Source organism: Mustela erminea, chromosome 3 (assembly GCF_009829155.1).
Source record: "Mustela erminea isolate mMusErm1 chromosome 3, mMusErm1.Pri, whole genome shotgun sequence".
NCBI classification, from domain to species: domain Eukaryota; kingdom Metazoa; phylum Chordata; class Mammalia; order Carnivora; family Mustelidae; genus Mustela; species Mustela erminea.
Window position 1 is genome coordinate 65188883 of NC_045616.1, and position 22544 is coordinate 65211426.

The 22544-nt window shown below is 42.6% G+C and overlaps 1 protein-coding gene across 6 annotated transcripts in view; it reads right to left on the minus strand.

The window, feature by feature from the left end:
• ARHGEF28 (Rho guanine nucleotide exchange factor 28) overlaps window positions 1–22210 on the minus strand; it is a 317873-nt gene extending 295663 nt beyond the window's left edge. The window contains exons 1-2 of one of the 6 annotated variants that reach the window (XM_032335975.1): window positions 22026–22210; window positions 21720–21812 (exon numbers count right to left, since the gene is read on the minus strand). Coding sequence is in view for 3 of the 6 variants with exons in the window: in XM_032335977.1 (XP_032191868.1) it covers window positions 20874–21171 (298 nt within the window). In the remaining 3 variants the exon portion in view is untranslated. Of the gene's footprint in view, window positions 1–20873; window positions 21675–21719; window positions 21999–22025 lie in introns of those variants that run through there. The other 5 variants (XR_004283955.1, XM_032335977.1, XM_032335978.1 and 2 more) reach the window with 5 other exon arrangements.
• Window positions 22211–22544: the final 334 nt, after the last annotated feature.

The window sequence follows — 22544 nt, forward strand, 5'->3', positions numbered from 1 at the left end:
CCCTCAACTCTATGATCAACTAATATTCAACAAAGCAGGAAAGAATATCCAATGGAAACAAGACACTCTCTTCAACAAATAGTGCTGGAAAAACAAGACAGCTGCGTAGAAAAGAATTAAATTGGACTACTATCTTACACCATACAAAAAAATAAACACAAAATGGATAACAGACCTGAAACTATAAATATCCTAGAAGCGAGCACAGGGAAGTTATTTCTCTGACAATGGCCATAGCAACATTTTTCTAGATTTGTCTCCTGAGGCAAGAGAAATAAGAAATCCACTATTAGGACTACAACAAAGTAAGAAGCTACTGAACAGTAAAAGAAACAATAAAACTGAAAGACAACCTGTGGAATGGGAGAAGGTATTTGCAAATGACATATCAGATAAAGGGTTAGTATCCAAAATCTATAAAGAACGTATCAAACTCAACACCCAAAAAAGAAGTAATTCAAAAACATAGAGAAGACATGAACAGACATTTTTCCAAAGAAGACATCCAGATGGCCAACAGACACATGAAAAGCTGCTCAACATCACTCATCATCAGGGAAATGCAAATCAAAAATACAATGAGATATCACCCCACACCTGTTAGGATGGCTAAAACCAACCAAACAAGAAACAAGAGTTGGTGAGAATATGGAGAAAGGAGAACTGTCTGGCACTACTGGTAGGAATACAAACTGGTGCAGCCACTGTGGAAAACAGTATGGAGGTTCCTCAAAAATGTAAAAAAAAGAACTATCCTACAATCCAGTAAATGCATTACTGGGTATTTACCCAAGTAATACCAAAACACTCATTAAAAAAAAAAAAAAAAAAGAGGTATGCACCCCTACGTTTATGGCAGCATTATTTACAATAGCCAAATCATGGTATCATCCAATACGTCCATAGATAAATGAATAGATATAGAAGATGTGTGTGTACACACACACACACACACACACAGAAATATTATTCAACCACAAAAAAGAATAAAATCTTTCTATCTGCAACAACATGGATGATCTAAAGAGTATAATGCTAAGAAAATAAGCCAGTCAGAGAAATAAATACTCTATGATTTCACTCATGTGGAACTGAAGAAACAAAACAAATGAACAGGGCGCCTGGGTGGCTCAGTGGGTTAAGCCGCTGCCTTCGGCTCGGGTCATGATCTCAGGGTCCTGGGATCGAGTCCCGCATCGGGCTCTCTGCTCGTCAGGGAGCCTGCTTCCCTCTCTCTCTCTCTCTGCCTGCCTCTCCATCTACTTGTGATTTCTCTCTGTCAAATAAATAAATAAAATCTTTAAAAAAAACAAAAAAAAAAAAAGAGTGGGCACTCTGATCGTACAGGGTTCTCCTTTTAAAAAAAAAAAACAACAAAAAAAAACAAAAACAAATGAACAAAGTAAAACAAACAAAAACAAGAGAGAAACAAACCAAGAAACAGACTCTTAACTATTGAGAATAAATGGATAGTTACTAGAAGGGAGGTAGGTGATGGGGATTAAGAGTACACTTACCATGATGAGCACAGAGCAATGTATAGAATTGTTGAATCACTATATTACACACCTGATACTAATACAACACTGTACATTAATGATACTGAAATTGAAATAAAAAACAAAAAATAGAAAATGAAAATGTACTTTAACCTCTCCATAGATAGGTAATACTTCATGTATATCTGACATTAGACTGGGTCTGCTAATACTTACCTTTTAACTCTTTTAAAATGATCTCCTCACCAGCTAAAACCATCCTGGCCGGACATTTCCAGAACAGCTACTCCTCCTCACTACCCTGTAGGAAGCCTTAAATTCATTACCAACAAAAACGCACTTGATATTCCCAACAAGGACAAGGAATGGTCAAAAGGCATCAGTGGGAAAAATTAACCACATATTTGGCATTCTGTGGAAACAGGTTTACAAGAAGGAAAACAGGCACCTGGCAGGAAAAATTTTTAAGGAAATTATTGAGACATGATACACTTCCTGTCAAAACAACACATGAAGTGGTGATTCATTCCATCAGTATCTTCTAAATGCTGTGCAACTTTAAATGCTCCATAGTTTTAATGACACTTAGTTGTGGCACAGAAGGATTTTCAGTTTTGATTACTAAGCTGTTCAAATGTTCCTGTGCCCAAAAGTAAAAACCAGCATGTGCTCACCATATGCACAAGAGTACTCTTCAGTAGAAGAGTGACTCTTCAGGGTCACTAAGGCAAAAGGTAGTATCATTTACCTCTCCTAGATTAATTTTGGCTAAGGCTGTGGCATTGACAGATTTCAGAATTGTTTAGTGCTTAGCCCCAGACTGGAAAGCTGTTTCCTAATAGAAACTAGAATCAGTTTGCTCGTGATACATGAACACAACACATTGAAATTTCCAGAATTCTTTAAAATCACTTCAATTTTCAAGTGTCTGTAACTGGAATGTATACAAAGCTAGGTTTTACTATGTAAATTCAACATGTAAACTTATTACAAGCATACTGCCAAAACACAGAACATGGAAGTGTTTTCTGACTAATTTCAAGTTTCTAACTTATTTAACCATGAAGGGATAAGTATTTACAATATAAGCCCAAATTGGAAAGGGTGTTTTTTAAAGTAGCACAATGATATTTGTTTAATGCATAAATTTTACAGTTCAAGAGTTTGTGACTAAATTCTGCCAACTCACAGTTTATAAATAAAATCGGAGTTCTTACATACAGATTTTCATTAAAATGCTTATTTCTTCAATTTGCTAATTTTCAGTATCACCAAAGCAGATACATATTCACAATATAGATCTAGAACAATGGAACAGCAGGAACACTGGACATTACTTTGGTCTCCATCATACTAGGTATGGGCCCAGAAAAATGGCTTCACTTAGACTGCTGAGAATGCCTGCCCACACTATCTCACACCACAGCATATTTATTTGCATTAATGCTGCTGAATGGGCTGCACCATGAGTTCCTCAAATGCTCCTTCCAAGCCTCTTACCCTAAGCTTCCAACACCCAGTATGTGCCTGCCTTGTAGTAATGAACAGTTACTCAGTACTAAACTCAGTTCAGTGAAGGCTCAAAACTCAAGCATAACTCTCCAACACTCCTGAGTGCCAACACTTTGAAAAGAATTCCTGAAGATTTAGAGCCCCTATATTCACCAAGGAAGATCCTCAACAGAATCATGTCCAATTTCCAAAACACCAACAAGTTACCTTTACCATGAGGTTCACTGAAAATGAGAAGGAATGTCATACCTTAAAAACGTCACCATTCTTAAGAGGATACATTTGTTTTCTCTGGTATTACTAGTCAGGAAGTACATACAATAGTAGAGATTTTAGAAGTTTGCCAAACCTTTTGAGGAAAACAGTGAAATCAGAAGAAGTTTTAAGAGAACAAGTAGGGAGGGGTGCCTGGGTGGCTCAGTGGGTTAAGCCGCTGCCTTCGGCTCAGGTCATGATCTCAGGGTCCTGGGATCGAGTCCTGCATCGGGCTCTCTGCTCAGCAGGGAGCCTGCTTCCTCCTCTCTCTCTCTCTCTCTCTGCCAAATAAATAAATAAAATCTTTAAAAAAAAAAAAAAGAGAGAACAAGTAGGGAAGGTAGGAAGAAGAGTGGGGAAGATAGGAGAAAAAAGAGGAAAGGAAAGAGAAAGAACCATTATAAACTTTATTTTTGCTAAAAACTGGTATTATCAAAAAAGCCATGAAGGACATATTCTACAAACAGTCTAGATGAACTGATATAGAGAGACATTAAGTTTCATCTAAGGTCAAATTAATATCCATTTTCAGTCATCTTAGAATTCAACTAACAATAATTGCTGGATTATTACTGGCTGAGCAGTGAGGTATAAACAACAATATGGGAAATCTCAGGGTATGAGCAAGTATTTCTCCCAGAAATAGAACACGTGAGCAGTATCACCAAACCCAACTTCCTGAACTATGTAGATGTCGCCAACTAAGTGCTATGAAGTGCTCTGGGACCCAAGCATGATGTTAGTAACTGAAGGGATGCTTAAGACACCATCTTCAATGCCACAGAAATAAACTCTAGGAATGGGACACACCATGGAGAAGGGCTTGACTCAAACTCTTGGGTATCGAATGAGGTCACCAGCAACCCAAAAAGGCCACACGACCTACCTGGTATGTCAGTGGCAGGGATAGAATTTCAACCCAAATTCTGCTTCTGGTCTGGCTTTTGTTACACTCAGATTAAGTCCTTTTAAGAACCTTCTTCTTCCCCAGAGTCTACTACCAGAGTTAAAATGAATGGCACACACCACAAGCAGTCATGTTGGACTCCCACTAAAAAATATGTTCAATTCATTTAAATCTCGACATTTTGTCTACTTCTAATTTTTGCTGCTATCAATAAAGAAAAAAACAGCCCATGAAGATAAATTTTCCTTCTATCAATGTGAAAAGGCAAAATGCTTGTTATTTTAATACAAAAGGGACACACCCTGATTTCCCAACCATAATCCATCAGGAACTAGAGAATGACAGAGGGATTCAAATATAAAAGACAGGCACAGGTTATTCTCTTTTTCAAAATGGTGTATTCTGCAATATTTTAATTATGCTTGGCATTCTTCAAGATGTGATTTTTCTTCAACTGTTCATGATAAAGTTGGGTTTTCCCTACTAAAAATTCCTGTTATTGTAAGACAAGCCAAGTAAAAAGCTATTTTGAGATTTTCTGTAGATAGGAAAGCATAGATTATTCATTTTTATTGAAAAACAACCTAATTTATATGTGAAATAGATTATTTGCATCTTCTTATGTAAAATTTTAAAATTTTGTAAAGTTAAAAAATAAGACATGAGAACTTCATCTCATAATAAACTATTTCAGTCCAAGTTGCTGAAGGAATAATTAAAATTCCTATGGCTAAGACTTTAAAGATTTTTAATACTTGGATATTCAAGGAGGACACTATCAATAGTTCTGGCAATCAAAAGAAAGAAACAATACAAGTTTTACTGAACAACTCGGTGTGACAAGAAAAACATACAATTACTTCTATTTCCCCTTAATAATCCATCAGTTAAAAGCCTATTAAAACATTGGGAACAGGTTGTGTGCATTGTCTCCTGCCTCCAAAAATGAGGAGCGGTCAGCAGGAAACTTGCTAAGTTGCCAGGGGCTGTGGGAACCAGTATAAAAAGAACATTGAGAAATCCATCCCTGAGAACTTCCAACCAACTGCAAACCTGGCAAGTACATGAAAGCCTACACTGAAAAGTCAGATGAGCTGATTCTTATAAAAGTGGGTTTTTTCTGAATTAAAGGGAGATAGATTACACTTTCTATACAATGATTCATCTGGGCCTTACTGCCCTCAGCATTTCATCCCATTCCAAACTCTACCTCCACCCACCTTTATTAACAGTCAATAAAATCACTGCCTAAAGGAATCACAGTTCATAGACATCATCAACTGGAAAAGATTAGTTCCATCCCATTTGGAAAAGATATGCGCTCTATGGATGTACGTACAGATCTTCACATTCTAGGGGTTCAAGACAAAAGGCAGGCCTCCTGTTTGGCAGGCTTCTATGGTTTTCCACACATACAAAGCTAAAAATGGCTTTTTTTTTTAAGATTTAATTTATTTGACAGACAGAGATCACAAGTAGGCAGAGAAGCAGGCAGAGAGAGGAGGAAGCAGGCTCCCTGCTGAGCAGAGAGCCCCATGTGGGGCTTGATCCCAGGACCCTAGGATCATGACCTGAGCCGAAGGCAGAGGCTTAACCCACTGAGCCACCCAGGTGCCCCAAGAATGGCTTTTTTTTAACCCTCTTCCCTGCCCCTTTTCCTCAAATAATTAGAGTGTCATGCTGTCAAGAGTTATATCAAACAAACCAAATCCCCAAATAACCTAAGTTGGGGTGTGGGGGCGAAAGTCAAGGATTTTTTAAAAATTAGGATTTTTTTTTTTTTTTTTGGAAACACTTTTTTTTTTTTCAAGATTTTATTTATTTGACAGCGAGAGATCACAAGTAGGCAGAGAGACAGGCAGAGAGAGGGGGAAAGCAGACTCCCTGCTGAGCAGATAGTCCGTTGAGGGGATGCAGGGCTCCATCCCAGGACTGTGGGGATGCGGGGCTCAATCCCAGGACTCCTCCCAGGACTCCAAGATCACAACCTGAGCCGAAGGCAGAGGCTTAAACTGTTCAGCCACCCAGGTGCCCTTGGAAACACTTCTATCTTAATGAAAGATGTTAGCTGAAAGAAGGTTTATACACAGTGTAGTTTCAAAAAGTTAAGCATGCACCTCTTTCCACAGGCTTCTACACTTAACTATACTGACACTACATCTTCAAGACAGACACTGCTATCTTCCAGTTGGTCAAATTGGTATAGCGGTGTCAACGACGGTTAAACCAGACAGTGGAGGAAGGGATACATAGATCTGCTTAAGACTGGTGTGAAATGAATGACAAAAAGAACTCTTCTCTGTTTAAAATTCGTCTCCTCTTGGGGTGTCTGGGTGGCTCAGTGGGTTGAGCCGCTGCCTTTAGCTCGGGTCATGATCTCAGGGTCCTGGGATAGAGTCCCGCGTCGGGCTCTCTGCTCAGCAGGGAGCCTGCTTCCCTCTCTCTCCCTGCCTGCCTCTCTGTCTACTTGTGATCTCTCTCTGTCAAATAAATAAATAAAATCTTAAAAAAAAATAAAATAAAATAAAATTTGACTCCTCTTTGAAGAAAATGATTTCCAGTTGGAAAGGGGAGAAAGAATATCTCTAGGTGGAAAGCCCATCATAAGAAACATCAAGCTGCTCTAAGTTCCAGGCTTCTGGATGTGCGAAGAAGAATCCTATGCAGTCTCCTAACCATAATCCATCAGGAACTGTCGAAAAGGACAGGTTTCACACAGGAGATGGGCACAATTCATTCCAATTTTTCAAAAGGGTAGATTCTATAAGCTATGGATTCAAGGAATTTCATTTTGATCCTAAACAAGGTCCTAGAGCAGACTACTAGAGGTCTGAGGGCCCCAAGGAAGAGTCAGTGGCAACTCCCTCAAAAGGAAGTCACTTGAGAATATAACCTCATTCCATAATGTAATTACTAAACTGCTAACTTCATATACTAGAGATACAGGTTTGTTGGGTATTGTATAGATCCTTATGAAAAGACAGAAGACTAAAAATCTGATACTAGTACAAGAGTAATTAGTTGAACTCTACCTGAAATTGGCAAACATCAATCAGAAATGTATACAGATGCACCAAATTACCTTGTCTTCAGAACTAGGACCTTAGCCTACATAAGAGTGTTATTTTTTTCATTAAAACATTAAAGAAATGCCTATCAGACCTGTGCAAAACTTGAAACTAAAAGGAGAAGTGAATAAGTTTAACAATCTAATACTTGGAAAAGTTACAGCAAAAGGCTAAAGGCAGGAAGATAAATCTGAGAAACTCAGTTCCAGTCCTAGGACTAAAAAACCCACTATAAAAGTCTGTAAAAGAAGAGATGGGGGGGCACCTGGGTGACTCAGTGGGTTAAGCCGCTGCCTTCGGCTCAGGTCATGATCTCAGGGTCCTGGGATCCAGCCCCGCATCGGGCTCTCTGCTCAGCAGGGAGCCTGCTTCCCTCTCTCTCTCTCTCTCTCTCTCTCTGCCTGCCTCTCCATCTACTTGTGATTTCTCTCTGTAAAATAAATAAATAAAATCTTTAAAAAAAAAAAAAAAGAAGAAGAAGAAGAAGAAGAGATGGGGCTCAATGCAGCATGTGTTTAAAAAAAATTTAAATAATCAAACTTAGTAATTTTTGAGATGACTGACCATCAAGAGTCATTAATACTACTTAGAAGTACCATAATTCAAATGCCTTCACTTGAGTAATTATTCTATTCCCGGTTCTGTGCTACGCACTTCCCACAGACTATCTTATGGAATCCGTCTAACAATGCTATGAGAAAAAGAGCTAAAAAGGTCAGCTAAAGGTTAGGTGATTTATCCAGGACAAGGCAGGAAGTAACAGAACCCTGAGACTCCTCAAGTTCATTTGCAGCTATCACGCTAACCCTGAGGCTCTACTGCTTTCCTAGAAGGTAGAAGGTTGAGGGGGTGGGGTATTAAGCAAGAGTTCGAATGGTTCTACCATGCTCTGTGCTGTCCCACACCATCTGAAAGGACTACACTTTAAGAATACAGCAAATTAGAATATGTTCAGTATCCAGGGGTGGTGAGAGGATTCAAAATCCCGTCACTTAACAAAAGATGAAAATGTTTTCTTTTCCAAATTAAAAGACTTAGGGTGCCTGGGTGGCTCAGCGGGTTGAGCCTCTGCCTTCGGCTCAGATCAGGATCCCAGGGTCCTGGGATTGAGCCCTGCATCGGGCTCTCTGTTCAGCAGGGAGCCTGCTTCCCCTCTCTCTCTCTGCCTGCATGTCTGCCTACTTGTGATCTCTGTCAAATAAAAAAATAAAATCTTAAAAAAGAAGAAGAAGACTTAAAGGCAGGATATGTAAGGTTTTTAAATATAAGGGGCTAAATGGGCGCCTGAGTGGCTCTGTCAGTTAAGCATCTGCCTTAGGCTCAGGTCATTATCCCAGGGTTCTGGGATCAAGTCCTACACCAGGCTCCTTGTTCAGCAGAGAGCCTGCTTTTCCCTCTGCCTGTCCCTCTCCCTGCTTGTGTGCTCTCTCTGACAAATAAATAAATACTCTTTAAAAAGCAATCAATCAATCTAAGGGGCTCTCATGAAAGTAAATTGTTCAGAATGGCCTCTCATCAGCAAACTATGATAAAAACAATTCTCCTCCTTATTAAGTGTAACAGCTTAACCTTTCCCAAGATACACCTGGGGAGGGGGGAGGAGCGGTGAGGCATGATATCAGCAGAATAGAGAACTAAGAGGTCGGTCCCAACATTCATCCCCCCAACAATGAAACAACAACTACAAACCAATAAAAATAGCTCTAGCAAAGTTCTGTACTACAATGAAAAGCAACAGAAATATTATGGAGATAGGCGGGCCTTTGTAGCTCAGTCAGTTAAGCGTCTGCCTTAGGCTCAGGTCATGATCTCAGGGTCCTGGGATCAAGCCCTGCATAGGGCTCCCTGCTGGTGGGAGTGTGCTTCTTCCTCTCCCTCTGTTCCTCCCCCCCAGCTTATGCTCTCTCTCTTTCTCTCAATTAAAAATCATTAAAAATACACACATACATACATACACTTTATGAAGCTAAAAAAAAAAAAAAATGGAGGCTGGTCACATAGCAGGAACACAGGAAACACCCTACCTGAGTCATTCCACTCTGCCAGTTTACAGTAGCTTGGTACCAAAAACAATCCCCCAAAGGGATTTCACCACGCAGGGTAAAGGTCAGTAGGAGAACCCCAGAAAGTTTCATTAATTCACCTAGAGGGACAACATGAGAGGAAGGGAAAAAAGGATCTACAAAATAATCACAAAGCAATTAAGTGAAAGTCAATAGGGACTTTACATTACATAGAAATAAGGACATCACATTGAAATAAGGACATCACATCATGCTAAATGAAAATGGTTTTAACTAATAGACAAAGAGAAGCTGATGGACCCTCACCCACCCCCCCAAAAAAAACAAAACCCAACTGTAGCTGCCTGAAAGATTCACTAACCTTTAAGAACACTCATAGGCTAAGAGGGCAAAGATAGAAAAATACTCCACACAAATGGAAATTAGAAGAGGACACAGGTCACTATACTTAATACACAAAGTTTAAGGCAAAAGTTATAACGAGAGGCAAATAAGGTCATTATACAATGAGAGAGGTCTACTCATCAAGACGATTTAACTATTATACGTGTACCTACTTTAGAAAACCTAAATATTTTTATTTTTAATATTTAAAATATTTTATTTATTTATTTGACAGAGAGACAGAGAGAGAGCATGAGAGGGGAGAAGGTCAGAGGGAGAAGCAGGGACCCTGATGCGGGACTTGATCCTGGGACTCCGAAACCATGACCCGAGCTGAAGGCAGTCGCTTAACCAACTGAGCCACCCAGGCACAAACCTAAATATTAAAAAACTAAATATTAAATTAACAGATCTGAAGGCAGAAATAGACAGCAAAGCAGTAACACCAGGTACTTCAATAACCCATTTCCAACAATGGATAGATCATCCAGACAGAAAAATCAATAAGGAAATAGCGAACTTGAAGTACACTGCAGGTCAATGGACCTACATATACAAACATTCCATTCAACAGCAGAATAGAACATTTAAAAAAGAAAACCTGTCCTAACAAATATAAGACAATGAAATATCAAGTATCATTTCCAAACACGGGTACAAAGCTAGGTATCAGTTAAAAGGAAGAAAGTTGGAGGTGGGGAGAGAAAAATCACAATAAATATAAATCATAACACACTTCTGAACAAACGGTAGGTCAAAGAAATGAAAAGGGAAATAAAATATTTTGAGAAACATTATTAATAGACCGTATTAAAACTTATGGGATACAGCAAAACCACTTTTTTTTTTAGATTTTTTTGTTTGTTTATTTAAGAAAGCATGGGGGGGATGGACCAGAGAGGGAGAAACAGACTCCCCACTGAGCAGGGAGCCTGATGTGGGGCTCTATCCCAGGACCCCAGGACCATGACCTGAGCTGAAAGCAGATGCTTAATGGACTGAGCCACCCAGGTGCCCCAGCAAACCACTTCTAAGAATTTCTAAGAAAAGCACTATTTCGGACCACCTGGGTGGCTCAGTGGGTTAAAGCCTCTGCCTTCAGCTCAGTTGATGTTCCCAGTGTCCTAAGATTAAGTCCTGCATCACGCTCTCTGCTTAGCAGGGAGCCTGCTTCCTCCTCTCTCTCTCTCTCTCTCTGCCTGTCTCTTTGCCTTCTTACGATCCATCTCTGTTAAATAAATAAATAAAATCTTTTTAAAAAAAAACACTATTTCTATAAATAGTGATAAACACATTAAAAACATCAATAACTATGATACATTAATACAAGAAAACCTGTCTCAAAAGATTCAAAGAAAGCATTTGACAAAATTCAGCAAACTTTCATAAGAACTCTCAACAACCTGGATACAGAAGGAACATACACCTCAACATAATAAAAGCAATATATATAACAAACCCACAGCTAACACCATACTCAACAGTAAAATGTTGAAAACTTTCCCCTTCAAAATCAAGAACAAACCAAGGATGCCCATGATTTTCACTCCTATCTAACGTAAGTACTGAAAATCCTATCTACAGTAGTTAGGCAAGAGGAAAAAAAGGCACTCAAATAAAAAGGATGAAGTAAAATAGTAAATGTCACAATCTTGTTTTTTTTATTTTTAAAGATTTATTTATTTATTTGACAGACAGAGATCACAAGTAGGCAGAGAGGCAGACAGCGAGAGAGGAGGAAGCAGGCTCCCTGCTGAGCAGAGAGCCCGATGTGGGGCTCGATCCCAGGACCCTGGGATCATGACCTGAGCCGAAAGCAGAGGCTTTAACCCACTGAGCCACCCAGGCACCCCAATGTCACAATCTTGTTATAGAAAATCCTAAAGGACAGGGCGCCTGAGTGGCTCAGTGGATTAAAGCCTCTGCCTTCAGCTCAGGTCATGATCTCAGGGTCCTGGAATCAAGCCCCACATTGTGCTCTCTGCTCAGCAGGGAGCCTGCTTTCTGCCCTGTCTCTGCCTGCCTCTCTGCCAACTTGGGATCTCTGTGTGTCAAAGAAAGAAAGAAAGAAGGAAAGAAAGAAAAAGAAAAAAAAAAAAAGAAAATCCTAAAGGACTATATGAAAAAAACCCACGGAAAACAATAAACAAAAACCAAAATAGAAAAGCTGTTTAAGTTCTGTAAATTTGTAGAGTACAAAATACAGCCTGCTGCATTTCTATACACTAAAAACTAATTACCGGAAGAAAAAAAAAATCCCATATACAATAGCACCAAAAAAAACATATAGGAATAATCTCAATGAGAAAGTGAAATATCTATATGCCAAAAATTATAAGACTTTGACAAAAAAATTAAAACAAATATGATGTCCTTGTTCACAGAGCTGAAGAATTAATGTTGTCAATATACTGGTAGTGTCCACACTACCCAGAGCCATCTATGGAGTCAACGTAATCCCCCTCAAAATTCCAATAGCATTTCTCAAAGAAATTAAAAAAATTAAAAAAAAAAAAAAAGGCAAAGCAAAGAAAAAACTATTCTGAAGTTTGTATGAAACCACAAGACCCTGATAGCCAAAGCAATCTTAGAACCACAATGCTGGAGGGGTCACACTCTTCAACACTCACTACATTACAAACTGTAGTCATTCAGGGGTGCCTGTCTGCCTCAGTGAGTATAGTGTGCAACTGTTGATCTGGGGTTTGTACAACTGAGCCAGAGATTATTTTAAAATAAAATCTTTAAATAAAAAAAGCTAGAGTCGGGGCGCCTGGGTGGCTCAGTGGGTTAAGCCGCTGCCTTCCGCTCAGGTCATGATCTCAGGGTCCTGGGATCGAGTCCCGCATCAGGCTCTCTGCTCAGCAGGGAGCCTGCTTCCTCCTCTCTCTCTCTGCCTCTCTGCCTACTTGTGATCTCTCTCTGTCAAATAAATAAAATAAAATATTTAAAAAAAAAAAAAAAAAAAAAAAGCTAGAGTCACTCAAATAGTATAGTATTGGTACAAAAAGACATGTAGATCAATCGCACAGGGATCCCAGAAAAAAACCCAAGCTTATAAGGTCAGTTTGTTTACAACAAAGGACTCCAGAACATACAATGGGGAAAGGACAGTCTCTTGGATAAACGGTGTTGGGGAAACCAACAAACTACAAAGAAAAACTGGACCACGATCTCAAACCACACACAAAAACTAACTCAAAATGAATCGCAAGAAGCCATAAAGCTCCTACAAGAAAATATAGGGGAAACAGCTCCTGAACTCTCTGATGTCATTTTTGAATGTTTTTTGGTGAGATTTGGTGGGATCCAGTACAGATGACCAAGAAGGAATTCTTGAGATGCCTTTGGTGCAAAATGGTACTTTTATTAAAGCACGGGGACAGGACCCGTGGGCAGAAGGAGGTACTGCCAGGGCACCTGGGTGGCTCAGAGGGTTCAGAGTCTGCCTTTAGCTCTGGTCATGAAGCCATGGTCGTGGGATCCAGCCCGGCCGCTTCGGGAGCCTCCTTCTCACTCTCCCCAACATCCCACCCCTTGTGTTCTCTTCTCTGTCTTTCAAACAAATAAGAGTTTAAGAAAGAAAGAGGGGCTGCCCACTGCCCCAGGATTAAGTGGAGCAACTGATTATACACTCTGGGATGGAGGGAAAGATAAGGGAAGTTCCAGAGGATTTTCATATGCTAAAGAGGACTCCGAGGATGTGGGAGGCCTTGCTATTGTCAAACTAAGATTGCTTTTCTGTCTAGGAAGGCGTTAACATTAAGACAGTTAGGAGGTTCCTGGAGAAACATTATACTCCACCTGCCTTAAGTATTTTTCAATGGGCTGCAAGTTATATGGACATTTAATTTTATCTGTGTTTCCTTATGCCTTTGTTTCCCCCTATCTACATCAGCCTTGGTGAAGATTTTTGGATAAGACACCAAAAGCAAGAGCCACAAAAGCCAAAAAAAAAAAAAAGGAAATCTGTCAAACCCAAAAGTTTTTGCACAGGAAAAAAACCCTATAGAATGACAGAACATCCCAGGACACCTGGGTGGCTCAGTCAGTTAAACGTCTGCCTTCAGCTTATGTCCTGATCCCAGGTTCCTGCAACTGATCCCAGGGTCCTGCAACTGAGCCCCACATTGGGCTCCCTGCTCAGCAGAGAGCCTGCTTCTCCCTCTGCCTGCCTCCTCTCTCTCTCTCTCTAACAAATAAATACATAAAATCTTAAAAAAAAAAAAAAAAAAGAGAGAGAGATTTTATTTATTTGAGAGAGAGCTTGCACAATTGGAGGGAGAGGCAGAGGGAGAGGCAGGCTTCCTGCTGAACAGGGAGTCCAATGTGGGGCTCAGTCCCAGGACCCCAGGATCAGGACATGAGCTGAAGGCAGACGCTTAACCAACTGAGACACCCAGGTGTCCCCCACATCAATAAAATCTTTTTTTTTTTTAATGTTCAAAAGATCTGAATAGACATTTTCTGAAGATACACAAATAGCCAATAAGTACATGAAATGGTGCTCAACATCACTTAGCAGGGAAAGGCAAGTCAAAACTACAATGAAGGGCACCTGGGTGGCCCAGTCGTTAATCATCTGCCCTCAATTCAGATCATGATCTCAGGGCCCTCTGATCGAGACTCACATCAGGCTCCATGTTCAGCGGGAGAGTCTGCTTTTCCCTCTCTTTTGCCCCTCCCCCCGCTCGCAGCCTCTCTTTCTCAAACAAGTAAAATCTTTAAAAAAAAAAAAAAAAAAACACAGGGCGCTTGGGTGGCTCAGTTGTTAAGCATCTGCCTTTGGCTCAGGTCATGATCCCAGAGTCCTGGAATCCAGCCCCTCACTGGGCTCCATGCTTGCCAGGAAGCCTGCTTCTCCCTCTCCCACTCCTCCTGCTTGAGCACTTGCTCTCTCGAGCACTCTCTCTCTCTCTCTGTTACTGTGTCTCTCTGTCAAATAAATAAGTATTTTTTTAAAAAACACACAAACCTAATTTCCTAGTAACAGTGGAAGGGTGGTGGTGGTCAGGGGCTGGGAGAAATGAGGAAACTTAAAGATGGAACTCAAATTTTATACCCTTTGACCTATAACAGTAAGTTCTGAGGATCTAATATCCCACATGGTAACTATAGTTAATAGAGTACTGTAGTTAATACAGTATTGCATACTTTCAAGTTACTGAGAGTCAATCTTAAACATTCACACCACATACCCAAAGAACTTAACTGGATGACATAATGATTTACTCTCTTGATCTTGATACTCATTCCCCAACATATATATCAAATCATCACAGTGGACACTCTAAATATATACGTTTATATTTATCAATCAAGTTGAGAGGGGAAAAAGATAAGTTGGGTATCTTTATGGTATTAGCTCCCCATCACTCCACGTATTCAAGAGCCGTATTCAAGTGGTCAAATATTCATAAGTATGCTACACAGGGGGACTGTGCATCTGCTAGAAACTAAAAGAAAACTTTCAGCTTTCTCTCAATCCTAAAGCTCTAACTCTAGTCAAGAACTGCATTCATTTTCCCAGACTGAGCATACAATTTCTAACATTGCCTGTGGAACTGCCCATTTACATCTGAGAAGGACTAGTCATCTAACCTCCTGGGCAACCTTTACCTTTCTTCTCCTGCAAACCAACATCTTCCAATGAAACCCACACCCACTACACAGGAAACACTGCCATTAGCCTTTGCTGTGAATTAAAAGGACTTGTTGACATGACCACAAAATTATCAACAAACATGTGCATATTCTGATCTAAGCACCCTACGCAGTAGCCTGAGTCAGGGTTCCTGCTTTCAGTGAGCTTACGGTTAAGCTGGAAAGTCAAGACTAACACACAGGAACGCATAATGAAAGCGGAGGCAGGTGATCAATGATGAATCAGAGGGACCAGCAATATATTAATGAGTTCAGAAGGGAAAGTTGGTCAAAGGTTTCAGAAGCATGCTTGATCTTGCTTTGAAGACTGCAATAGATTTTAGGTAGAAAGGAAGAGAGACCAAACATGAGGTCACAGAGGTTAGCAAGTATACAGCCTAGTCCATAGGTAGTTATTATTTGTAGTTAAGCAGAGGGTTCACAAGGACAGGTGACATGCCCATAGGGACAAAGTAGTCCATGAGAAAAACCAAATGTTACTCTTTCCAGAATACTTTCAAATGTAGAATGCCAGAAACATCTCAAGCTTCCATAAGTAGTTAGCAAGCCCAGTCATATCACCTTTTTCAAAAAGGCCAGGCCCATCGGAGATTCTAAATCCAGATGATACCACCAAACCATCACACTTGGAATCCTGGGTTGGATCTCAAAGTGAGGAGCCCATAACTTCAATCACTGAGCACCTTATACCATTTCAAACCAACACCTGGTCACACAGCACCAGGAGGCTGGACAAAGAAGGGAAAAAGACAAAAACCAGAAGATAATGCAAACAAACAATGGGAAGGGGCCACATAAGACAGAAATTTGCCCCAATGGAAACCTCTTGATTTTCACCAATACTTTTAAGTTCTTAGAACCTCCTCTGTTGCAAGTCCGTCTGGTCACAGTGTCTCTGTTAAGGCTAATGGTGAGGTACGGAATCAGGCACAGAATTTTTATTGTGAAATTCAGAAAACACCAGCCAGCTTGCCTCTTGGCTTCCTAGGACTACACCATCCCTTTTAAACATGGGGAGCGCCTCAGAATACAGGGAGCAGGGTAACCTATGACCTGCATGCATGAGATCTAGACTCTCATGGGTGAAATCTTTCTGGACTAAGTCCAGAAAGATAGCTCAGTCATTTCAACCTGATGACCAGCTGGTGAGCAAGTTGAGGTAGGTTAATCGTCTTAATAGTCCATAATCCCATCAAAATGCTCAGCGACCACTGCAAGTACTGTACCAACTCTGTGGACAGGACCTTCCTGGCAGTGTTGCCCAAGATAAAAAGGCTGAGTTGACAAATGCCCACCTTCCAAATTTCATTAGTTTACAATATAAGGATTGGCGGGCCTTAGAGACTATCCAGTCTAATCTGCTTTACCAGAGGAGGAAATGGAGACCCCAAGAGGGGTCACACTTGCCCAGGGTCACACAGTTGGGAGATCACAGGCTGAACCCATCCTTGACTGCCAGTCTAGTGTACTTTTCCTACTGACCTCCCATTGCCTTCTAAAACCAGAAAAACCTGCTAAAGCTAAAACTCTAATTGCCTATTTTCCGTTTGTTATAAACATAACCACCACCATTTTCTACAACTTACTTTCTGTCCGGCACTTCTAGAGGCTCTCTGTAAACGAACTCACTGAATCTTCAAAACAACCCAATCGGGCAGGTTCTAATGACTATCCCCATCACACCAAAGGAAAACCACAGGTAGAGAGAGGTCACACAGCCAGGACAGAGCTGGCGCTGTCTGACAATATGGCTCCAGGGTCCCCACTGTGATTCACTTTGTTACACTTTTAAAAGAATTTCTTTAAATTGTAAAGCAATGGAAGAAAAGGAACAGGCTTTAAGCCACAAAAGGCATGGTAACTTGTGTTTGCCGGTGAAACTTGGGAGCTAAACCATGACTTCATTAACAGGCAATTTATCTCTTGATTAACATAGTAAGGGAAGGTCTGTATATTTCAACAGTTAGTTAACATTTTAAGTGTGTTTGAAGTAAAATGGTCATGTGCACACCTCTCAAAATCTGCCACGTGAAATAGGCTGGTTTAGAGGGTCTCTTCTGGACATGATACCAAGAAAAGCAAAAATGTCATTGCCCATCTCCACCTCTGCTGGGCTTCACTCACACATACAAGGTTTGTTTTTCAAGAAACTACTTTCACAGTAATTTCTTACACAAGTAAAACTTCAGATTGAGGGAAAATTTAAGGAAAATTTCACCTCTGAAGAATAAAAATCCATTTGATATAAGGGTTCAAAATGAAGATCGCTGGAACTAATGCCCAATATTCAATTACATGACGTTTTTGCTTTCCCTCATTTAAAAAATCATGTCAAATCTCATTACCTTGGTTATCCAGGAGAAGTAGTCCAGGAACAGTAATGGCAGAAATAAGCAAATTACTACTGTGCCAAGATCAAATTAAGGAAAAAATTACAGTTGATTAAGATGCTGTATCATATAAAGGTACTGGCATTTTACCAGTCACATGTCTTAGTGTCAAGTGTGCAAAAGCCCAGTCAAAATGCAACAGATCCTGGGGTGCCTGGTGGCTCAGTGAGTTAAGCCTCCGACTCTTGATTTCGGCTCAGGTCATGATCTCAGGGTCCTGGGATCAAGTCCTGCAAGGGTTCTGCACTCAATAGGGAATCTGCTTGGGATTCTGTGTCCCCGTCTCCTTCTACACTACCCTCCACCCCCAACAACAGTGAGCTCATGTGCATTACTCTCTTTCAAATAAATAAATCTTTAAAAAAAAGAAAATGCAACAGATCCTAAAAACTGTAAAATCAGAAAAAGTAATGCCTCAGATCTGAAATCAACAGAAATTTAGAACCCAAAATAGCAATTACCCAACCTGACCCATCTCTTTGTATCAAAGTTACATGAAAGAATTATCCTATAGCTTCTCTGTTCGGCTAAAGCAATCTAAGTACAAATGTTATTAGATAAAACCTACAAGCAATTAGATCCTAGCTTATCAGTAAATTAAAGCATAATAAAATTAGTCAGCCTAGGAGCTGGAGAGTAATTTGGGCTCTACCATCCTCTACCAGAGTTATTTGGCAGTACCATGGTAGCCAAGCCCCAATCATAAAAGGTTTTCCAATATTTATAGCATCCATTTTTCTGCGGAGTCTACTCGTTATAAACTCTGACCAGACTTTACGTTAGAGCTTAAGTACCAACAGAGTATTTACTTTTGAACACGATGACTTATATAAGTATTGTATTCCAGGGTTTGGGGTTTTTTTTTAAGATTTTATTTATTGGTACACTTGGGTGGTTCAGCTGGTTAAGCATCTGCCTTCAGGTCATGACCCCAGAGTCCAAGATCAAGCCCCACATGTGCTCTCTGCTCAGTGAGGGACCTGTTTCTCCCTCTCCCTCTGCCTGCCACTCTGCCTATCTTTTAGATTTTATTTATTCATTTGACAGAGAGTGAGAGAGAGCACTGAGCTGAGAGAGGGAGAAGCAAGCTCCCCACGAGCAGAGAGCTCAATCACAGGATCCCAGGAACATGACCTGAGCCAAAGGCAGACACTCAACTGACTAAATGACCCAGGCAACCGTAATCCAGTTTTAATACCCATTTAGAGTACTTTTCCCTTTCCCATATAGCATATAGTAAAGGCCATGTATCAGAACTCACCTGCAATTTCTGCCTAATTTGTCTGAGCCACCACAGAACTTTCTCAGAAAAGTACAATGAGAAAATATTCTAAGTTCTTCTGCAGTACTCACATGATTTAAAAAAAAAAAAAATGTGAACCCCACATGAGGCCCCTGATGAAATTTCATCAAGCCTTATTTACCATTTTCCTCTTTTAAGTGTTTCTAAACTTAAAGGCAGGACAGGTGCTTCAAAGAAAAGTCTAATGACACCTGTTACATAACCTCTTCTTGGTTGGCCAGGTTATATGGTTGTTACAAGGAAGAAAGCAGTCCAAAGCAGAACAAACACTAATTCTCTGTTCTCCGTTCTAATATGAGCCAGGACATTCCAGTCACATACCCAGCAGCTACCTGCGTGCCTCAGTTTCCCTAAGCACTAAACTTGAGGTCTGAGGTGATCCAAATTCCTACTTAATCAAAGTTAAATGAGCATAATAATCCCACAAAAAGTTCACTGCAGTGTTCATAGTATTGAAATACTACATTGTAGAAAGAAATTCCAAGGGTTTTTGCAGTACTCATTTCTTATCCTCCAAATACTCCAAAGGAGTTAGCTCTGCTGTGAATGAAGAGGAGGCAAATACAAAGATGTTTTAAGAATATATGTAAAACCCAAAATATATCTAGAAACCTTGCGGGATATCACGGTACTTGGACTGTCATGTGCAACGGACAACCTACAAAACCTAGTAAGACAGGTCTCTGTTTTTGCCGTGGAAACAGGATTTCGCTTTCCCTGACAGCTTCAGGGCCTAAGAACACAGGATGACATCGCTTCAGAAAACGAGACCCCCCTGGGACCATAAAAGATGAGAGCTTTTGGTTATTGTCCTTGTTTTGTTTAAGATTTGGTTTTTTGTTTTTTCCTTCCTTACCCAGTTGCCGCGGGTCTGGTGGTAAACCTCTGTAATTCCGGGTCTGCAGGGATTTGTCCAGACCCAGGCAGGGGTCAAAGAGAGGAAGCTGCGCAAACACAGATGTTGCTGCCTTTCCTCGACCCACCCCGCTGTAACCAATAGGGGGACGCTGTGGGTTCCTAGGGAGGCAGATGGATTCTCTCCTGGAAATCTAATTGGCGTCTGGGAAACCAGAGCTAGGTTTCCAAGGCGGTCTCAGCACACAGCTTCCACACAGCCTCGACAGAAAAGGATGCCTCCTTGGCGGAGCACAAGGCCATCATCATGACCCCTAAGGAAACTTTGAGCACGAGAAGGTTAGGGTACCTTTCACCCACATCCCAGGTATTCAAAGGGCAAATGAATCCCTAAGAGTAAGATCCGACGGAATGCCGACTGCCTCCTCCTAATCAAGTAACTACAGATTCCTTTGAAAACACGAGCAAATATCTCCACAGAAAAGAAGGGATAGCGCGGGTACCATGAGCTCAGTCTGCTCTCTGGGGGGGCCCCAGCCCCACCTAGAACCCTCACGCCAGAGGCGAGACACCAATGGGGAACCAGCTTTCGGGACACCCACTTCTCCACTGCAAGGGTGCATTTCCTTGGGGGAATTTTCCCTCCACCCGCCCATCCCGGGACCCTGTATAGCGGAGTCTGCGGGGGCTGCAAGGAGAGGGACCGCCGCCTTCTCTGTGCGCTCCCGGCCGCGCAACGCGAGCGACCCCACGCTCCGCAGCTGCCGCCGCCGCCGCGCTGGACTGTGCAACCCTTTGCACTTGTTGCTGTCCCCGAGGAACCCGGAGGCGGCGGCCATCCCTCTCGCCACTGAAGCCACAGCAGCACCCACCTGTCCACCTCAGCTGTCCCTCGCGTCCCCCAGTACCCTGGAGAGAGTATTTCTGGGACAGAGAACTCAGGCGAAGGGAACAAACTTTTCTGCCCTGAGCTACAGAAAGACGCGGGGATGGAACCCTGAAGAGCACCTACCTGGAGCTAGGGCCCCCACAGCCTCCGGAACCCCAGCGAGGCGCTGCGCCCCGCGCCCTGCCCGAGGGCGTCTGGAACGCGCCCAGGTCCGCCGCCGCCGCCGCCCAGGGCCGGGAAGGCTCTCGCCGAAGCTGCCAACGCCCGGCGGCCGCAAGGCTGGGGCCAACGCGGAGGGGGCGGAGCCGCGGGCGCGCTCCCGGAGCCGGCCCGCTGCGCCCGCAGCTCGGGCCGCCCCCGCTCCCGCCGCGCCTGCCGGCTGCCACTGGATCCCCGCCTGCTCACCTCCCGGCCGCGGCATCACATGGCCAGGCCCGCCCGCCGCCGCGCCCGCCACCGGCTCCAGGACGAAACCTGAAGCGGCCCGACCGCGCTGCCTCCGCCAGCCCCCTCCCAGCACGCCTCGGCTGCCCTTGCTCCCCGTCCCGGGGCTCAGAGACGGGCGGAGACCCGCGCGGCCCTACGGGGCCCGAGGAGGGCGAGGTCTTGTCCCGGTTGCGGCGCCTGCGTTCCCCAGGCCCCCATGGGCCTCGCCTTGGCGCCGTCTGAGGAAGCGGTGGCCTGCCCCTTTCTGAAAGGAGTTGGCCATGCCCGAGGGAGGCTGAGCCTGTTCGCAACTAAAAGCCACCACACCGGTGACAGAACGTGGCCCAAGGGTGACTGACAAATAAGACGCCCTCTTGATGCTCGAGGTTCCCGGCCCTCTGTCCCAGAGCCGTGGGATCCTCATTCTCTTCGGGCTTGTGCATGCAAGTAGCTCCCCCTACAAGTCCTCATAACTGAAGAAATTTTCAGGAAAATCCTAACCTGTTTTTACAAGGAAAATCAGCGTGGGAGGGACTCCCTTACCATCCAGTGCGCTTTTCCGGTTCCACTGATGGTAACCCCAAGCAGAGAAGCTTCTCCGTCAGCCAGGCCTTCAAAACACAGACTGCAGACCACCTTGAAAGGTGAAATTACCAAAATCACTTTTCTCGAGAGTACCCTGAATCTCTGTTTTTCCTGTGAAGACCTGCCACCCACAGGACCCGCACAGGGGTTTGGCTCCACGAAGCTGGCCACCGAGACCACCAGCCAGAAAGGAGCATGCCTACCCGGCCTTCTGCAACACCTCTCCCGCGTCTTGGCTATTTGTGCCTCTCTTCTCAGCCTCACCTTGTCGCACCCACTTCGCTGGTAGAGCTCCTGAGGAAGATAGCGAAACAACACCGGTCCGCCTCCGAAGTGCTTAGCCCTGTTCCAAGGCAAAGGTCTGGCATTCTGCCTTCATAATTGGGCGCCCCAAACTGGACCGCACTCCTACCCCAAGCTGCAGTCCTTGTCGCTTCTATTTCGCAAGGGGATGAACCAACCCTAGGCTTGGCCTCGGGCACTGCCTTTAATAAAAAATTAAAAAAAAAAAAAAAAAAAAGTTCCTGCCCATGGCAGGACTTCAAGATACTCAGGATTAAAACAATAATATTCTTTTCAAAAACAAACAAACAGGGGCGCCTGGGTGGCTCAGTGGGTTAAAGCCTCTGCCTTCGGCTCAGGTCATGATCTCAGGGTCCTGGGATCGAGCCCCGCATCGGGCTCTCTGCTCAAGCAGGGAGCCTGCTTCCTCCTCTCTCTCTCTCTCTGCCTGCCTCTCTGCCTACTTGTGATCTCTGTCAAATAAATAAATAAAAATTTAAA